General features: G+C 41.1%; 1 protein-coding gene across 3 annotated transcripts in view; it reads left to right on the top strand.

The window, feature by feature from the left end:
* The window catches only part of exoc2 (exocyst complex component 2), a 60,568-nt gene extending 46,697 nt beyond the window's left edge, over positions 1 to 13,871 (top strand). For 2 of the 3 annotated variants that reach the window (XM_042483072.2, XM_088077441.1), the window contains exons 18-28: positions 36 to 116; positions 1,046 to 1,105; positions 1,410 to 1,471; positions 1,568 to 1,637; positions 2,827 to 2,943; positions 4,245 to 4,386; positions 10,748 to 10,803; positions 12,397 to 12,519; positions 12,756 to 12,817; positions 13,132 to 13,191; positions 13,295 to 13,871. In XM_042483072.2, the coding sequence (XP_042339006.1) occupies positions 36 to 116; positions 1,046 to 1,105; positions 1,410 to 1,471; positions 1,568 to 1,637; positions 2,827 to 2,943; positions 4,245 to 4,386; positions 10,748 to 10,803; positions 12,397 to 12,519; positions 12,756 to 12,817; positions 13,132 to 13,191; positions 13,295 to 13,388 (927 nt within the window). In that variant the 3' untranslated portion in view covers positions 13,389 to 13,871. Of the gene's footprint in view, positions 1 to 35; positions 117 to 1,045; positions 1,106 to 1,409; positions 1,472 to 1,567; positions 1,638 to 2,826; positions 2,944 to 4,244; positions 4,387 to 10,747; positions 10,804 to 12,396; positions 12,520 to 12,755; positions 12,818 to 13,131; positions 13,192 to 13,294 lie in introns of those variants that run through there. The other variant, XR_015776576.1, reaches the window with a different exon arrangement.
* Positions 13,872 to 18,326: the final 4,455 nt, after the last annotated feature.

The raw sequence follows: 18,326 nt of genomic DNA, 5'->3' as shown, positions 1-18,326 counted from the left end.
TTGTAATTTGTGTTCTCTTCATGTGTTTCTTGCAGCCTTCACAGTTTGAGCAGTGCATTGTCCAGATGCTGCAGTCATTCAAAGAGCCTCTTGAGATCAAACCAGGCGAAATTAATGTAAGATAATCCCCCTCAATTATCAATTCAAACACAGAAACCAGAATAGAAAAGACATATCAGTATGCTGATCATAAGCACGACTTTGGCCTCCTCAAGGAACTTATTGGTTAACATCGTCACTTTGTGTTTTGAGTGCTTACTCTGGTACGTCAGTGCAGTCTGTTTGGCCAATCATTTCTAACACACTTTGAGTATTGTATACCTGAATCTGTGTCTGATGCTGCACCATCGCTGATCGCTGCTCCTTTTAGGAAGGATCAAAGCAGAGGATTACTAACTGAACTGAACAAAATAAATGAAGTGTCTCATTCTCTGCAGCCCAAACACTTGCAGGTGAAGCTAAGAACGTTTTAACTTCAAAGCAAGGGTTCTCACAGTCATGGAAAACCTGGAAAAGTCATGGAATTTCACAATCACATTTTCCAGGCCTTGAAAAGTTATGGAATTAGTAAAAAATAATTAATGGACTTTTGTTGTGTCTAATGAAACTGTTACAGTAATCATTCATGAATAACCTTTCACATACTGCAACATAACGGCAAATTTATTTTCTGAAGCTGTTGGTGTCACCTAACTCTAATATGCTCCAATATGTGACGTTTTATTTACCATCATGTATGCTTTTTCATTTTCTGTTCCAGCTCTCTCTATGTCTGCCAGCTAGCTGGAATTATGTTTGAATAGAGTTTTAATCTGATGGGTTTGAAAAACGCTGTGCAAGGGGGGGCAAGAAAGAAAAAATTATAGGTCCTTAGATTTTTTTTAAATTGAAAAATATTGTAATTTTGTCCTTGAAAAATGTATGCCAACCCTGAGTGTGTTTGATAATTGCTCATACAAAATTAAGAGTAACACAATGTCTGATTTTAGGTTACCTGAACAGGAGAGTAGGACTTTTCTGATGCATTTCACTGTCCTCTCTTAAGGTGCTGCAGCTGGACCAGGTCCAGGACCAGGCCACAGAACTCAGTGTGGGCATTATGAAGGTAGGATCTGTGAGCATGCTGCCAAAATGACATATATGGTTACATTATGGATGTTTTGACAAAGACACAAAAAGCATAGAAAGCAGTGTTTAACTCACTGGGTTTATGATTTAACCTGAACATGCAAAACCCATGCAAATCCTCTGCTTAAAGGACACTTTACACTGTGTGATCATAGGATATGTGGGAAAAAAACATGTTGAACTGAGCGTATTCATCATGTGGAGTAAGATGTGATGTCTGGCACCTCAGGACTACATTTTTCACACCATGCCTGACAAGTGCGTTCTTATGTTCAACGCAGGTTTTCATAAACTGCTTGGATCAGCTGAGCTCTAAAAGTGATGGAGACACTGATATATCACAGTAAGTATTTGGGAAACATTTTTCAGATGGCTTTGGTTATAGTGTGCTGGTGTCTAAAAACGTGTTAACATGTTAAAATCTCTCGTGTTTGTACAGCAACATATCAGTGGACCTGTCCTCTCCAGATCGGTTTACTGGAGTTCATGAAGGCTTCAGTCCAACCTCTGTAAGCGTGATGTTTTTTTTATTATTATTTCCTTGAAACTGTTTGGGGTTTATACACCTGAAGTCCCACATCTGGCAGCGTCACCAGCGCGTGGGCTCTCTCTCCTTTACAAAACAGGACAAACACGTGTCACACTCATTCAAACCACAAAATGTTATCAGGCTGTTTCCTGGTTGTGGACACGAAGCAGTTATGTCCTCATTTCCTGTAACTTGTATGAGATGTTAGTGAAGGGGGTTAAGCGCAGCGCAGGGGAGGAGGAGGAAGACGAGGAGGAAGAGCAGGGTGTAGAGTGCTTCTGGTAAAGGGAAATGGAGCAAGGTGCAGACGGGGTTTCCCCAGCCCAGATATGCCTAGCAGGGGTTAGGCAGCCAGACTCTGCTGAGAGTGGCTGACCAGAGTTTAGACTGGCGTCACTCATGATGTGAAATCTAGTGTTTGGCAAGTTGGCACCTTTGCTGCCATTACTAGATACAATACACATCATCTAACATCAGCCCACTGAAGACTCTGCTCATGTTTGTAGGTCTCCTGTCTTAGTTACATCAAGTATGAAAAACAAATTGCTGCCAGTGACAACATCAACATTTAGGCTAACCATTCTGTGATCTCTCCGGTCAATGTTTGTGCTCTTGTGTTTGATGAATTTGTATGTATTGTTGTGTGTTTATGCTATTGAACTTATTTGTTTGTGAGCACCGATTTGAGTTTTGGAACCACAGAGCAAGGACATTTTGGAAAGTGAAGGCATTTCAGCAAAGCAAAGACATTTTTAGAAAGTAAAGGCATATTAGGAACATAAGGATACATTTAAAAGGAAAGAAAGGTATGAAAAAGGCAGAATTATATGAAATGACATGACATTTGTGCCAATCACTGATGTTTAAGGTAACTAAAGATATTTACGAAAGGAGGGACATCTTTGCAAACTAGGGACTTTTTAGGAAGTTTGTAAAAGGTTGCTAAGGGCATTTAGAAAAGTGAGGACTGTTTTGAAAAGTGAGGACATTTTAGTAAACTGAGGACATTTTAGGAAAGTAAGGACATGTTAGTTAAATAGGAAAATTTTGAAAAGTTAATACTTATTTGAAAACAGATGTATGCATGTTGGCATGTAATTGTGATGGTTAAGGTCAGGTGTTGGGGAATGCATTATATGATGTATAAAAGTATGTTTCTGTGTGGACAGGAGCAGCGTCTACTGATCATCCTCAGTAACTGCCAGTACCTGGAGAGACGCACCTTCCTGAACCTGGCCGATCACTTTGAGAAACATGGCCTCACAGGCACTGAGAAGATTACACGGGTCAGGTTTAACACTTATTTTCTTTCCAAAAGAGAGCTCAGCCCTGTCTCATAGTGCTGATGAGAAGTGTGTGTGTGTGTGTGTGTGTGTGTGTGTGTGTGTGTGTGTGTGTGTGTGTGTGTGTGTGTGTGTGTGTTGTGTTGTGTTGTGTTGTGTTGTGTTGTGTTGTGTTGTGTTGGCATTAACAGAAAAGCTGATCAGAGAGATGCAAAAGATATGACTCTTTGCTTAAACAAACTAAAGGTCACTGTCTTGGAAGCTTGGTTCCACATTTTCACTCCTATCTCTTTTTTATCACGCAAACACACACACAACACACACACACACACACACACAATGACTAATGGCTGATTCACAAAGCAAAGAAGTATTCTGTTGGTTTTCCAGTAAAGTGAACATCATTTTCTTTGAAAGATCGAATTAGACTTTACATGCTCTACAAGTATTTAGAGAGCAAGACATGGATGAATGTTTCTCTAGATGTAAATCTTCAAATATTAATTTTTAACAGAGTTTTGGAAAATACAATTTTCCCCATCATGCATCTTCCACACAGCTGGCACAGCTGTGCCATCAACACAGCAAAAAGTCAAAGTCCCCACACTTTTCCTCAGAAACAGTACCAAAACAGTTAAATGTTTCAAACAGGATATGCAGTTAATCACTGAATTATCTCCCATCGCATATGTACATAGCTCAATATATAATTTGTTTATCATTTAATAATTATTATTTGACTTTGAATAAAAACAAAAACAAAACAGTCATTGTTTTTGTTTAACACATTTTAGGACTTGCCTATGTAAAGAATTACAGTGAGTCATCGCTGATTAGACATCATTTAGTTTATTTTGTTAATATGATTTTACCCACATTTGCCATTATCTTTAGTGCTCAATTAATTGACAGAAGATTAACAGACATCAGTTTTGATGATCATTCAAAAAGAAAAACCAAAATTGTTTCTGTATAAAGCCTCTGAAATGGCTTTTTTACTTAGCAGCTCTGCCATCATTGTGTAATGTTTTTGTCTGCTAAGGTTTAATAAGTGCAGTCTCAATCACAACTGTGAATAACTTCTTTCTTTTCTATCATGATACTGCTTTTACACATGTTGCCCAACCCTACATACAGATGTGTTATAATGTGACACATACAGTAAAAGGTTTTTGACTCCAGTTGTCAGAAGCTCTCTTAATAGAAATGCTGAGACTTCGATGTGGTCTTTAAAAAGATATTGTACATGCGTAATGTATTGCTCCATATTTTTGTGGTAACATTATGTGTACTTAATGTTCCAGCTGAGTGTGGACGCTGTACGAGACCTGGACAGAAAACTCTTTGAGGCCTACATAGAGAGACGAGCTGACCCAATTGCAGGCTCTCTGGAGCCTGGCATCTATGCTGGATACTTTGACTGGAGAGACTGCTCAACACCTACAGGTACTGTTCGCTAGGACTGAGTGAATCATTACAATTATGGAAACAAGATAATCAAGATGAAATTATGATTGTGCCACATTCCATTTTCTCTCATTTGTCTTCTGCTATAAACCCAGCGCACCCTTTCCTTTACAGTGGTATGCTCAGTGTTGCCAACTTGGAGACTTTATCATTAGAAATTTAGCAAGCTTAAAGATCCTCTAGCTTTTTCTTTTTTAAACTACTACCACTGTGACTGCTGCAAGTGCAGCCTGTTGAACACCATCACCTGAATGTGTTGATTAGTGAAACAAAAATTGCCTGGATGTAGTTTTTCTCCCCCCATATACAATATGTGGTAAAGAATACCAAATTAAATGGTATGGCCGAAGTGCTTGAGCTGTCCTCACCAATGTGCCTTTACATGTTGTTGAGGTTTAAGGTTCTAACAGAAGCCAAAAACCACCAGAAAGAAGGGTTATGATTAATTGTTTATTTAACAATGATAAAACTGGTGGTTGCTAGGATGATTTCCATGGTTCTAAAACAAAGAGAAACAAATGACAATATTTGCAAAGTAAATCATGAATTCACTTTTAAGTTATGTTTGATATTTTCAAATTAAAGTACCATAAATTTGAACTTTAATTAATTAAAGTACCAAAAACACCTCCCTGAGCTACCACCTTATCGTGGTGGATGGTTTTGTGGTCCCAGTGATCCTAGAAGCTCAGTTGTCGGGGGCTTTATGCCCCTGGTAGTGTCACCCATGGCATACAGGTCCTAGGGGAGGGACCAGACAAAGTGTAGCTCACAAGACCTTTATGATGAACAGTACAAATGGTCCAGAGTTTCCCTCGCCCGGATGCGGGTCACCGGGCCCCCCCCCGAGCCAGGCCTGGGGGTGGGGCTCGATGGCGAGCACCTGGTGGCCGGGCCTTTACCCAGCCCGAAGAGGTGACATGGGACCTCCTGCCCATGGGCTCACCACCCGTAGGAGGGGCCATAGGGGTCGGGTGCCGCATGAGTTGGGCGGCAGCCGAAGGCGGGGACCTTGGCGGTCCGATCCTCGGCTGCAGCAGCTAGCTCTGGGGACGTGGAATGTCACCTCTCTGGTGGGGAAGGAGCCTGAGCTGGTGCGCGAGGTTGAAAAGTTCCGACTATATATAGTCGGCCTCACCTCGACGCACAGCGTGGGCTCCGGAATCAGTCTTCTCGAGAGGGGATGGACTCTCTTCCACTCTGGAGTTGCCACTAGTGAGAGGCGCCGGGCATGGGTGGCAATACTTATTGCCCCCCGGCTCGGTGCCTGTATGTTGGAGTTTACCCCGGTGAATGAGAGGGTAGCCTCCCTCCGCCTTCGGGTTGGGGGACGGATCCTGACTGTTGTTTGTGCCTATGGTCCAAATGGCAGTTCAGAGTACCCACCCTTTTTGGAGTCCTTAGAGGCGGTGCTGGAGAGTGCTTCTTCTGGGGACTCCCTCGTTCTGCTGGGGGACTTCAACGCTCATGTTGGCAACGACAGTGAGACCTGGAGGGGCGTGATTGGGAGGAATGCCCCCCCCCCCAATCTGAACCCGAGTGGTGTTTTGTTATTGGACTTCTGTGCTTGCCACAGATTGTCCATAACGAACACCATGTTCAAGCATAAGGGTGTCCATATGCGGTGAAGCCATGGAGAACGACTTCCGGACGGCTTCGAAGAGGTTCTGGACCACCATCCGGCGTCTCAGGAGGGGGAAGCAGTGCTCTGTCAACACTGTGTGGTGGGGACGGGGCGCTGCTGACCTCGACTCGGGACGCTGTGGATCGGTGGAAGGAATACTTCGAAGACCTCCTCAAATCCACCGACACGCCTTCCGGTGAGGAAGCAGGGGCTGGGGACTCAGGGGTGGGCTCCTCTATCTCTGGGGCTGAGGTTGCAGAGGCGGTCAAAAAGCTCCTCGGTGACAGGGCCCCGAAGGTGGATGAGATCCGCCCGGAGTTCCTCAAGGCCCTGGATGTTGTGGGGCTGTCGTGGCTGACACAACTCTGCAGCATTCCCCCTCTTTTTAAGAAGGGGGACCGGAGGGTGTGTTCCAGCTACAGGGGGATCACACTCCTCAGCCTCCCTGGTAAGGTCTATTCGGGGGTACTAGAGAGGAGGGTCCGCCAGATAGTGGAACCAAGGATTCAGGAGGAGCAATGCGGTTTTCATCCTGGTTGTGGAACTGTGGACCAGCTCTGGAACCTTGGCAGGGTCCTTGAGGGTGCGTGGGAGTTTGCCCAACCAGTCCACATGTGCTTTGTGGACTTGGAGAAGGCATTCGACCGTGTCCCTCGGGGAGTCCTGTGGGGGGTTCTCCAGGAATATGGGGTTTGGGACCCCCTGATACGGGCTGTCCGTTCCCTTTATGACCGGTGCCAGAGCTTAGTCCGCATTGCCGGCAGTAAGTCGAACTCGTTTCCGGTGAGGGTTGGACTCCGCCAGGGCTGCCCTTTGTCACCGATTCTGTTCATAACTTTTATGGACAGAATTTCCAGGCGCAGCCAGGGTGTTGAGGGGGTTCTGTTTGGTGACCTCAGGATTGGGTCTCTGCTCTTTGCAGATGATGTGGTCCTGTTGGCTTCATCGGGCCATGACCTTCAGCTCTCACTGGATCGGTTCGCAGCCGAGTGTGAAGCGGCCGGGATGAGAATCAGCACCTCCTTATCCGAGGGCATGGTTCTCAGCCGGAAAAGGGTGGAGTGCCCCCTCCAGATCGGGGACGAGATCCTGCCCCAAGTGGAGGAGTTTAAGTACCTCAGGGCCTTGTTCACGAGTGAGGGAAGGATGGAGCGGGAGATCGACAGGCAGCTCGGTGCAGTAAAGCGGACTCTGCACCGATCTGTCGTGGTGAAGAGGGAGCTGAGCCGAAAGGCAAAGCTCTCGATTTACCAGTCGATCTTCGTTCCTACCCTCACCTATGGTCACGAGCTTTGGGTAGTGATCGAAAGAACAAGATCGCGGGTACAAGCGGTCGAAATGAGCTTTCTCCGTAGGATGGCTATGCTCTACCTTAGAGATAGGGTGAGAAACTTGGTCATCCGGGAGGAGCTCGGAGTAGAGCCACTGCTCCTCCGCGTTGAGAAGAGCCAGATGAGGTGGCTCGGGCATCTAATTAGGATGCCTCCAGGACGCCTCCCTGGTGAGGTGTTCAGGGCACGTCCCACTGGTAGGAGGCCCCGGGGAAGACCCAGGACATGCTGGAGAGACTACGTCTCACAGCTGGCCTGGGAATGCCTCGGGATCCCCCAGGAAGAGCTGGACGAAGTGGCCGGGGAGAGGGTAGTCTGGGCTTCCCTGCTTAGGCTGCTGCCCCCGCGATCCGACCCCGGATAAGCGGAAGAAAATGGATGGATGGATGGAGTACCATAAATAATTCAATGATAATCAAACAAACTAACATACCAAATATTATTTAACAAGTGACTAAATCAAACCACTGTTTCATTTCAGTTTCAAAGACTGTAATTCAATCAATAAAACAGAATTCTTACTTACACTGTAGGTGAAAACAAAAGACACATCTAACTGACAGCAGGACTCTGCAGACAAAGAGAGTGAGGCCTGTGCCCTGTGCAGTCAGTCTGCTGTGCCTGCTTTGTATAAATGAGCACAAGCTGCAATTCAGTCCTATGATGACAAATTACATTACATTACATACATTTGTGATATATTTTTTTATTACCATATGTCAGGATTTTAGTGCCTTAAATTACAGTAAAAGCAGTTTCTCACAATTGCAATTCAAAAACTTGGTGCCCAGCTGCTGTGTTCCATTGATTGGGAGCGTCTGTATATTATGTATTATATCTGACTGATGTCTGGTAACTTACCAACTGTACCACTTGGCATCAGACCTCTGATGTGAAAAACAAATCCCCCTTCAATGTTAAAACCTGAGTTCTTTGTTTTTCGGGATTACGCCCTTACCACCATCAAAATGTCACTGCTGCAAGGAGCTCTACATAATGCCAACCAGGGAAGAAGTATTGTTTGTTTAGGGGGTGACAGACTGGCACTTAGTGGTACGACAACATCATTCTGCATAATAATAAGCTAGTAATAGGTTCATATTCAATGAACAACATATAACATTAGCAACTGCATGTCAGCTGCATTAGCATCTTCATTATATCTCAGCTAAAACAGAACAAAACTGATAAAATGATTACCATTTTGGCAGCAAGCTAGTTATGCCCTTGAGATATGACTTCAGTTGCAATAAAGGACTACATGGTCCAACATATATTTCTGCAGGCAGAAATTGTGATGAGATTGAGAATGTGGTCCAACCTAAAATTTTTCCCCACGTACAAATGTTTTGCAGGGGTGTCAGTCATAAGAACAAAAATCTGTGTTTGATGTGAAATGGCTTTATAATTATGGTCAATGTGCTATCTACAGTTAAATCATATTCAAAGTTCAAGAAAATCCACTGTTAAAAAGAAAAGGCTGTTTTTTTTAAGTTCGGTAAATGAATGACCTTTCAGATGAGTAATCATATTAAATAATCAGGATCGCTGTATTGACTAAAATAATTGAGATTATGATTTTTGCCATAATCGAGCAGCCCTACTGTACGCTCTTTCATGTGTAACGGTGATAAATCCTGGGTTGTTTTTCTGAGGTGAGGTGGGAAATTACCGGAGGCAACCACTAACTGACCCCGCTAATATCAGACATTAGCCCCAAACCGTCCTGTGGGTTGAGAACTCAACATCTCTGGTCTGATCTTTGTTGTTGTGGTTCATATGTGTCATGTGTAAAGCACGGCTCTTTGATGGCTTACTGTAAACACCACTGAGATCGCTCTACTGGTCCCCCTAAAACTCTCATGGCCTTTGTGTTGCGCTGTGGGTGTGCAGAGATGTGTGTGCACATGAGTTTAGTTTTACTTTTTTTTGCTCACCAGATGCACCAAACCCAGGTGAAACCTAAATGCGTATATGTGGTTTACCTTAGCACAGGATGTGAGGCAACTTGTCAGAGTGTGTGTTTAAGCTCTGGGTGAATTTTCTGATGGGCAGCAGCTCATTACAGTTTTAAAAGGCAGTATTGATCGAAAGTTGGCCATTTTCTGCGCTGATTTGTTCCTGCCTGTGTTAGTTTGTGTGTTTGGGCTGCTTGTGAAAGAGGAACATTTTGGACACTAAACCACAGTTCTAGGATATGATACTTTCACTTGTTGCACTTTTTGTGTGGGACTCATGTTGTTGTGTGGGTGCTGCAAGGCATTAAAAATCCAGTTTCAGTACTTTCAGTCTGTTGCTGCCTCTGGTTGTTCTGCCGTTAGTTTATAAAATCTTAGAATTTGAACTTGCACTTAAACTTTCTCCTGTTTTTATTTCTCTCCTCACAGATAAGTGTAAATCTAAAGTAATTCTCTTCCACTTACATCTACCTTATTTGCATTATTTTGATCTTTTGGTCCTTGCAGCTTGTTATCACTCATTTTAGAGTCAGACTTATCATGAAGCATAAAGACCCATGAATAATGACGTCCTCTCGCTTAGTCACATTTCTAGGAAAAAGGATAGTGCTTCCGATTGATTGTTACTCATCAGAACTATGATAGTTTCACTCAAAAGCCACTTACATTCAGCATTAACCATTATATGAACGGTCAGGTGGGTTGCTGTCTAGTTAAATAAAACATGGTGAAACTACACAACAGTGGGCAAAGTCTTTCCTGATTAGACTTGCAGTTTAAAACCTTTGCATCATTTACCTTCAAAACAGCTACTTTTCTTGTCCTTGGATTAAATCTTCCTCATCATGAATAATCAAAGATTATGAGTGTCTATTTTATCTGGTGATTTTGACATGGCTATTGCCGTTTTCCTCATGCAGATTACTCTATACGAGGGCCTAAATGTCTGCTGAGTTTTGGTGTCAATAACAAAATTGATACTTTCTTTTCTTTAGAGGTATAAAATTATTGATAAAATCCATTAACCCAAAGTAACAAAATGCCATGTGAGTAACAACAATAGTAATGCTGTTAATGCACAGCTGCAAATCATTAATCATCCTTAAAGAGCAAAACACACATCCCGTTTCACATTACGTTTATTATTAAGATTGGGGGCATCCAATGCTATGTGCATCAATTTACTCATGTCAAAATTGACACACAGTTTTTGCGATGCAGCTGGTTTGTGTCGCACTTTACACCTGTGCCTATCGCTCTACTTTCTGTTATTTCACATTCCCTGAAAGAATTTCTCCCAGCTGCTGTTGTTTTAACCTGAATTGTATCGAGATGGTGATAAAAACATTAAAATTATGTTTGTTGTCATCTCATCAATCAATCTTCCCGGATTTCTTGTCATGTTCATGTGCCCTCTTTTGCCTCAGGTGTAAGGAACTACCTGAAGGAAGCTCTGGTCAACATCATCACAGTTCATGCTGAGGTACTAACAACCTGCTCACGTCTTACACACCATCAACTCTTCTCTTGTTCTTGAGACTTGAGTCCCTTTATCAAACCCTGCATTTACCACTGACCCAAAATTCAGGATTTTTCCCAGTTCATGTCTTGAACAAAGTTAATCTAAAAAGCCACATTTCTTTTCTTTTTTTTACATTCACTGAATGTAATATTACATTTACCTTTAAATTATTTTTTAATGGATTTAAACACTTTGCCGTAAAAAAAAGTTTCAAGGATATTTAAATAATCCTTCTTGGAAAATATAGTCAAACTATTAAAAAAAGTGGGTTTTTCAACTCTGAAGCTGTATTCAGCAGTGTCTGTGGCACTAATTCTTTTAAGCAGAACCAAGTTCTGTTCAGTTAAAAAAATGTATATATATATATTTGATTATTGTAAAACAATCATTCATACAGCTATTTACATGAATACATATTGCAAATTATCCTTGGGGTTTCTTGGATGTTGAGTACAAATTTTAACCCAGTCCAGTGAAAAATAAGCAGTTGGTGTCACTGAGAATACAAAAATCCAAATTTTATCCCAAAAATTATAAAATTTATCACTGAGGGACAGATTTCAAACATTTTTAAAAAAAGTATTCATACCTTTCATAAAATGGGGGTGTCTATGCAGTAGAAACACACAAATACTTTTGACTTTAGTGCCACATGATCAGAGAAAAAAACAGAGGAAAAGGACTTTTACATTCACTTTTGCTCAAGAGGTAGAAAACTCAAAATTACCAGAATACATTGATCTCACTGACACAATGTGAGCTTGGCCGTTTTTTCCACAGGAAACAATATGGTGCCGGCTGGTAACAAATGATCTTGAATTACAGTTAAACAGTACACTACAACATGTTCCTGAAAACATTGGAGGTGAGAAAAAGGCAACATTATAACAGAATCTGTGTTGATATTTGATCAGCACTACTTAGTTTTCATGTTTGAACTCACTATTTTTAGCCTAAGTTTTTACAGTTAATACAGGACGCAGAATGGCACCCACTTCCAAATTAGAAATTCTCGTACAGTCAATCAGGGCACTAAAATGTCTCTGAGAACATTTAAGGTGAGAAATAGGCAGTGCGGTAGCATAATCTTGATTAAGATTCGATTTGTGCTGCCTAGTTCTACACTTTGATCATAGTTTGCTTTACGTTTTGAGAGAGACAGAGAGAGAGAGAGAGGAGGGGCCGCTCCTTTGCTTTTGTCCATGGTCAGCGTACGAAAATGTGGAAGTACAGTGTGTAGTTGAGCAACAACGTTGGAGCCATCCAGCAAAAATCTGCTTGATGAATAGGGAGATCTGGCCACAGAGGTACATTTACCACAATTCAGTTACACTTACTGCCCACATTGTCATGATACAAAGCTTGTTAAAAATAGGCAAACTGTTGCGTTAGGTGAAAAGTATTTGAAGTAAAGCTGTAGGATTTTGCAAGGTCTCATGAATTTAATAGAAGTTTTCACGTTTGTTCATTTTTTTCAAGAAAATTCAATACATGAACTCAAAGCTCCAAGATGACCATTTCTAATGCTTTTATTACCATCTTTGTTTGTCTCAGGTCTTCACAGTCTCTAAGGACCTGGTACCTCGGGTTTTGTCCAGAATTGTCGAGTCAGTGGCAGACGAGATGTGTCGTCTTATGCAATGTGTGTCCTCCTTCAGCAAAAATGGAGCACTGCAGGTACCCACACTGGAACGTACTCTCACGGTTATAAAGAGCAGTTTATCACTCATAGTAAGACCCTGACTCATAAGTCGACCCTAACACTTGTTGGGGGATTTACCTTTTGTTTCTGATAATGCCATATTTCAGTTCAAGCTACCAACTGCTGACAGTTGAAGATGTACATTTGATTTTGTCTGTTGACTTTTTTTTTTTTCTAACAACCCAATTACCCCACCCCACACTATCCTCAGGCTCGCCTTGAACTCTGTGCTCTGAGAGACGCCATAGCCGCATACCTAAACTCCCAAAGCAAGTAAGTACCGCACAGACGGGAACTCACATATGTGCTCGGTGATTTATGGTGGCGAATGTCACAAACATAAATCTTTGCAGTCGCACATCCCTCACTACAATCCCTATTTATGTTACTTGGTGGGTTTTGGAAAGGAAGTGAAAGTAATCTGGTTCTGCTGTGTGCACGCACTGCGGTGTGCGCAGGCTTGCATGTGTGTGCATGCATACATGTGTTTGGTGGGGAGGTCAGTGTACATGTATTCTGAACTGCATTTTCTGGTTACCAGGGTTCATAAATGTGTGTTTTTAAATTCAGTCTGAACTCATTTCTAGTGCCAGCTTTAAAATGGCTCTGGACGCCCTCCCTCAGCTTCATAGCGGAGCAGATAAGAAGTGAGTCTCATAGTGGTTACAAATATTATGGATCACTTTCTCTTTTGGTATTTGCTTCATGCTTTAAAGCAAAATTTCACATTATTTATGTTTTCTCTGCCAGATTATTGGAAGAGCTCTTGAACAAGTTTAAAAGCAGCATGCAGCTCCAGCTCACCTGCTTCCAGCCGTCCTGCATCCAGCCTGTAAAGAGATAAACTCAGTCCACTCTATCTACAGTCTAATCTACCACTATTCTGCACTGTCTTTGTTTCTTATCTTTGTGCAATCAGCTAATGAACTTTAACTGTATCTCTTCACTTATCACTTCACTCGTTTACTCATCTCTTTCTTCAACTTCTGCTTCACCAGATTGGACACAAGTCTGTTCATGTTATCTCTAAGACACTAAATGAGTTGATTTCATTGTTACTGTGTAGGACAGTCCCAGTCATGTTGGTTATGCTAATCACATATGGCCACTCATGTAGCTAACAGGTAGCGCGTGAGTGGCTAACTGGCTGGTTTCAACCAGGTTCTTGGTCAGCAGTGGGATGTAGGCTGTGACCAGGCTGGAGTGTCCACTGTCTCACATTGAATTTTTTTTCCTAATCCAGAGTTAAAGTTGGAGTTGATGTTCTGTAATGTGCCACTATTGCCTAATAAAGAAATAAACCTTGCTATTAAAGCTATTAAAGCGATGTTTTCATTTGGTTTGGTTCGTCAAAACAATTTCCACTTACTTGTTTGTATTGACCATCTCACACATTCTTCCTCTGCAGATCACATCTTTGCAGTTGCCATGGAACTGTAAGTATTGAATCTTTCCCATATGAGACTTGAGGACTTCCTGTCCATGCCGACTTAAAAGTTGAGCATAGCTGTTCAGTTTTGATGATTGTCCTGTTTTCTGCAATGATCAGTGGCTATGTTAGACTTGCTGCACTGCATTGTTAAAGTTCTTGAAATGGCTACTTTCTTTAAAGTAACCCCTTAGCTAGGGATGTGTGGGGGGCAAAATATCATGTATGTCTTTCTTTATTTTCAAGGTATAATGTGGGTGATGTTGTTTTCCTTTAATAGTGTGAAAACACTCACTTTAGTCAGGGGGAAATTTATTAAGAATGGTTGATTGCACCATGTATTGTGCATCACTTGCAACCGCAGTCTGTCTTGTCTCAGGATCTGATTCATAATAGATATTGATATCACTTATTATATTACGGTGCAAAAACTGCCAGTAACTTTTGCAGTTAAGTGCAAATCAAAACCCTCATTTGTATTCATGTTATGAAATAACTGAGCATACATAGGACTGGATAAATGAGACTTGGATTATACTGCATGAGTTGTGTGAGAAACCTAAGCAGATATTTTGATATAGTTTTGCAATTGTTAAATGTGAATGTGCCTTTTTGGAATCTCCGTTAGTATTCATTAAGGTTTTCATCTAGGTATTCATTTAAGTTGTCCAAATGTAAATAATTTCACGGTAAATTCACGAGGCTAACAGCTCTGATCTTGATGAATGGAACTGTACGGGCAATTAGCCTCATTTGCATAAAAATGGGGCCATTTTGCACCAAATGCATGCATATCACCTTATTTAAAATGTGCAGTTAGCACAGGATCCACAAGATACTACGCCCAGTAGTACAATTAGGGTGCATTTTAACTTGGGGGTGTATCCTGCTAATTAACTGACAGCGAACCTAATCTCCTTGGTTAAGTAATTACATTAATTACAATGTTCTTCTTATATGTTATTAGTCTTATGTATCAACCCCAGTTCTACATTACTGCATTGAAGGGGAACATCTCCTAAATTAAGAATTTCAGTATATTATTTCCATGGTCTTGTGAAGTTCTATCAATATAAGTCTCAAACTTGTGATGTCATATGATTTAAACTGAATGGGAGCCTGATTTATTGTGTTGTTGCGTTCTCAATTCTGAAACAGAAGATTTCTTTCCCAGTTCATTGTCTTCAGAGCAGCTTCAGACTTTAAACCCTACAACATCACATATTGAGTTTTAGCACCCTAGTTTTTGGATTTAGGAGAGTTATTCTTGTTTATTAATATTTTTGGACTGTCGTTGACCATAGGAATAACATAGATATTGAAAATGGGTGTGGTTGCCCTTTTTGAATAAATATTTTGATGACTAGAAACACTTTGGTATTGCAGAGTTATTCTTAATACAGTATCTGGTATCACAGTACATTCCTGAGCTTAAATTCATCAAGTGCAACCTTTAATTATCATATTCTTGAAAACTCCATAGAAATTTAAAGCCATAATTTGTGGTTCTCTTGAATTGGATTACATTGTATTGTGAGGTTTACCTAAAATCTACTTGTCCCTGTAGTCCAGACTTGTTCTCATTGATCCACACCTCACCAAAGTGTTGTTTCTTGCTGGATCCATGGTGCAAAATGGGTATAACCTCCATGTTAATCCAAAACAGACCCAAGTAAACTAATTTTGATATACTAATACTCCCTGTATGTACGTCATGATACATATCGAGGTGTTAATGATATTGTGGCCAACCTTTTGAAATACTTGCAAAATGATCTTATCTTTGCACATATAGATCTATCTGTCACACTCAACTGACCATTTTGCATCAGTGCATATTTGCAGACAGTTAGTGTGTGTTCACCACAGTTCAAACCAGCGGCTCTAAGCCATTCATCTCTGGAGCACTGGCTCACCAGTTCACTCATACTGTCTGCGTCTAGCTCTCTGGGAGGAGAGTGAGCACAGGGCGTGTGCAGGGTGGGGGACGGCATAGGCCGTTATTCAGGTCAGCAAACAGAGCAGGCTGTACGTGGATCCCAGAGGAAGATGGTGACAACAGAAAGTGTGATTATGGCTGTGGGTGTAGGGACTGTAGCGAGCAATACGGTTGTGGTAGGTCTCGTCACTGAGGCAGAGGAGACAGACGGCAACACGCCCACAGCTCACATGAGAAAGTTTGACAAAGACATGAGGAGGTTATCTGAGGACAGGTGGACTGGCTGCTGTGTTGTTGAAGGTGTTAACCCAGTTAGTGTCAAGTTATCAGTGTTCAAGCTCCACCTGTATTTTTGGCTTCAACTGTCTGTTATTGTCTACACGCTGATGTCCCTCAAACTTTTTCTCTGTCTTGGTTTCCCATCTATGTTTAGGGGAAAGCCATGCAGAGCAGGCAGCAGTTGTTTTGATTCTCTGAGTTCTAAACTTAGCTTTCTGCCCTCCCACGGATTCATTCACAAAATAAGTTCAAAGCCTAAACCCTTATCCGCTCTCTGTTTACTGTAACAGAGGTGAGAAGGGGGAGGGGTTTTTTTTATTCTTTTGTATTCAGCAGTACTCTGTTCCATTCAGGAGACGTGATGACAAGACCTGCAAAAAAAACATCCAGACTTTGATGTGACTTTTTTTCTTTACCGTGAGTGGGTAATTAAAAGGAATGGAGAAATTTGACACATCAGAGGAAATATAGATTGAGCTCACCTTGGTTGTTGACTGTTTTTCTAACAGTCGTGTTCACACAGGAGGACTCCCAAAAACAAGTTAACAAGATCAGCAAGAAACATACACAGAAGTCAAATTGTAAATTTGTGTCAGTTGACAGGGTTGTCTTATATTTTCTTACTATCTTGCGTAATATTTTAACTCTAAATACCCTTTTACTAAAGGGTTTATAACTCACTGTAATATAGCCATAGGCAGGTAATTGTTTCTTAATGTACGGTATTTGTCGACAATTCTAACTTCTCTTATAGAGGCAAGTGCTAATTTGTTGTCAGGCAATAATTGTGAAAATGTTAACTGTACTGTTAACGTCAAAATAGTGACTATTATATTGGTGCAACATACACGCTTTCTGAAATATACAAAAGTAAATTTGTAGATAAAGTGTAACACATGGCCTTCAAGGTTTGACCTGTAGTGGAAAACTGCTCGAGTTTAAGTAGTTTGGGTTAGCTCCTTCAGTGAGTGCAGGTTCTTTAAAGCAGCTGCCAGTAATTTTTAACTGGTTATGAAACTGTCAATTTAATACTAATATACTACTCCATATCGCCTATGCAAAGGAGACCATCAGCAAGATATTTATTGTTATTCTCCATGGTTGTCTCTGGGTCTGATTCTCTGCGAAATCAGACAGAAAGATTCAAGATACTGGGGCAGGATCAGCCATAACCAAAGAGCCAAAGAGAAAATGAAAAGAAGTGACTGACCAACAACAACAAAACTAAAAGGGAGAGAGAGTCAACCTTGGTCATTTATTCAACAGGATTTAAAGCCAATCCTGACTTGGCCCCTGAACAGGTATATAATTTGTGTATTTTAGGAAATACATTGTGCAACATGATCCTATATCAAAATATGAATATACATTTGTGGCTAAAACAAAGTTTTCTTTGTTTCACCCTTGTCACATTAGAGTTATTAATCTTTAATAGCCACATATAGATACATACCATGCATCTATTTTGCACCCTGCAAACAGCTGTTTTAAAAAAAAAGTTAACTTGTATTAAAAATAAGCTGCGTCTCTATATACATTTAATCACACACCAAGTTCCTAACAGAAAAATAAAGTTCTTTTGACTTTAACCTTGACATAGCAAATGCGCACGCTATCTAGATGAAGATCTTTAATACACAAGTTGGTGGTGCTCATGCAAACATTACTGCTTTTGTCTATAGAGGCCGCAAAAATCAACCCAAAATCATAACAATGGCCCTATTTGGAGCCATTGTTTGGTTTGTACATTCTGGGCTACTGTAGAAACACAATGATCTTCATAAACCTGCTCCCTATGTAGACATAAACAGCTCATCCTAAAAACACCATCATTCTTATTTTTATTTGATTATACACTAAAGAAAGCATACTTAACATATTATATCCCCCTAAATGCTACCCACTGGACCTTTAAAGCATGTGATGCTCCACAAAAGACCAGGGCATTTGTTTCACATATATGCAAGCATCACCATTGGTTTAGTATCATGTTTATTGACAGAAATGTCTTACATTCTTTGTATTTATAGGATTAGGTTGGCAATATTCTATACATTGTTTGTTTATGTGGTTTATGTCATCAGTGGCTTCCAAAGTAGAATGTCTGAGTTGTTTTTCACCGGCAGCCTCACCAT

Source organism: Plectropomus leopardus, chromosome 5, assembly GCF_026936395.1.
Source record: "Plectropomus leopardus strain MGB_pleo_1.0 chromosome 5, ASM2693639v1, whole genome shotgun sequence".
Lineage (NCBI taxonomy): Eukaryota > Metazoa > Chordata > Actinopteri > Perciformes > Serranidae > Plectropomus > Plectropomus leopardus.
Note: the sequence above shows the minus strand (reverse complement) of the source record. Positions and strands in the feature narration are given on the sequence as shown.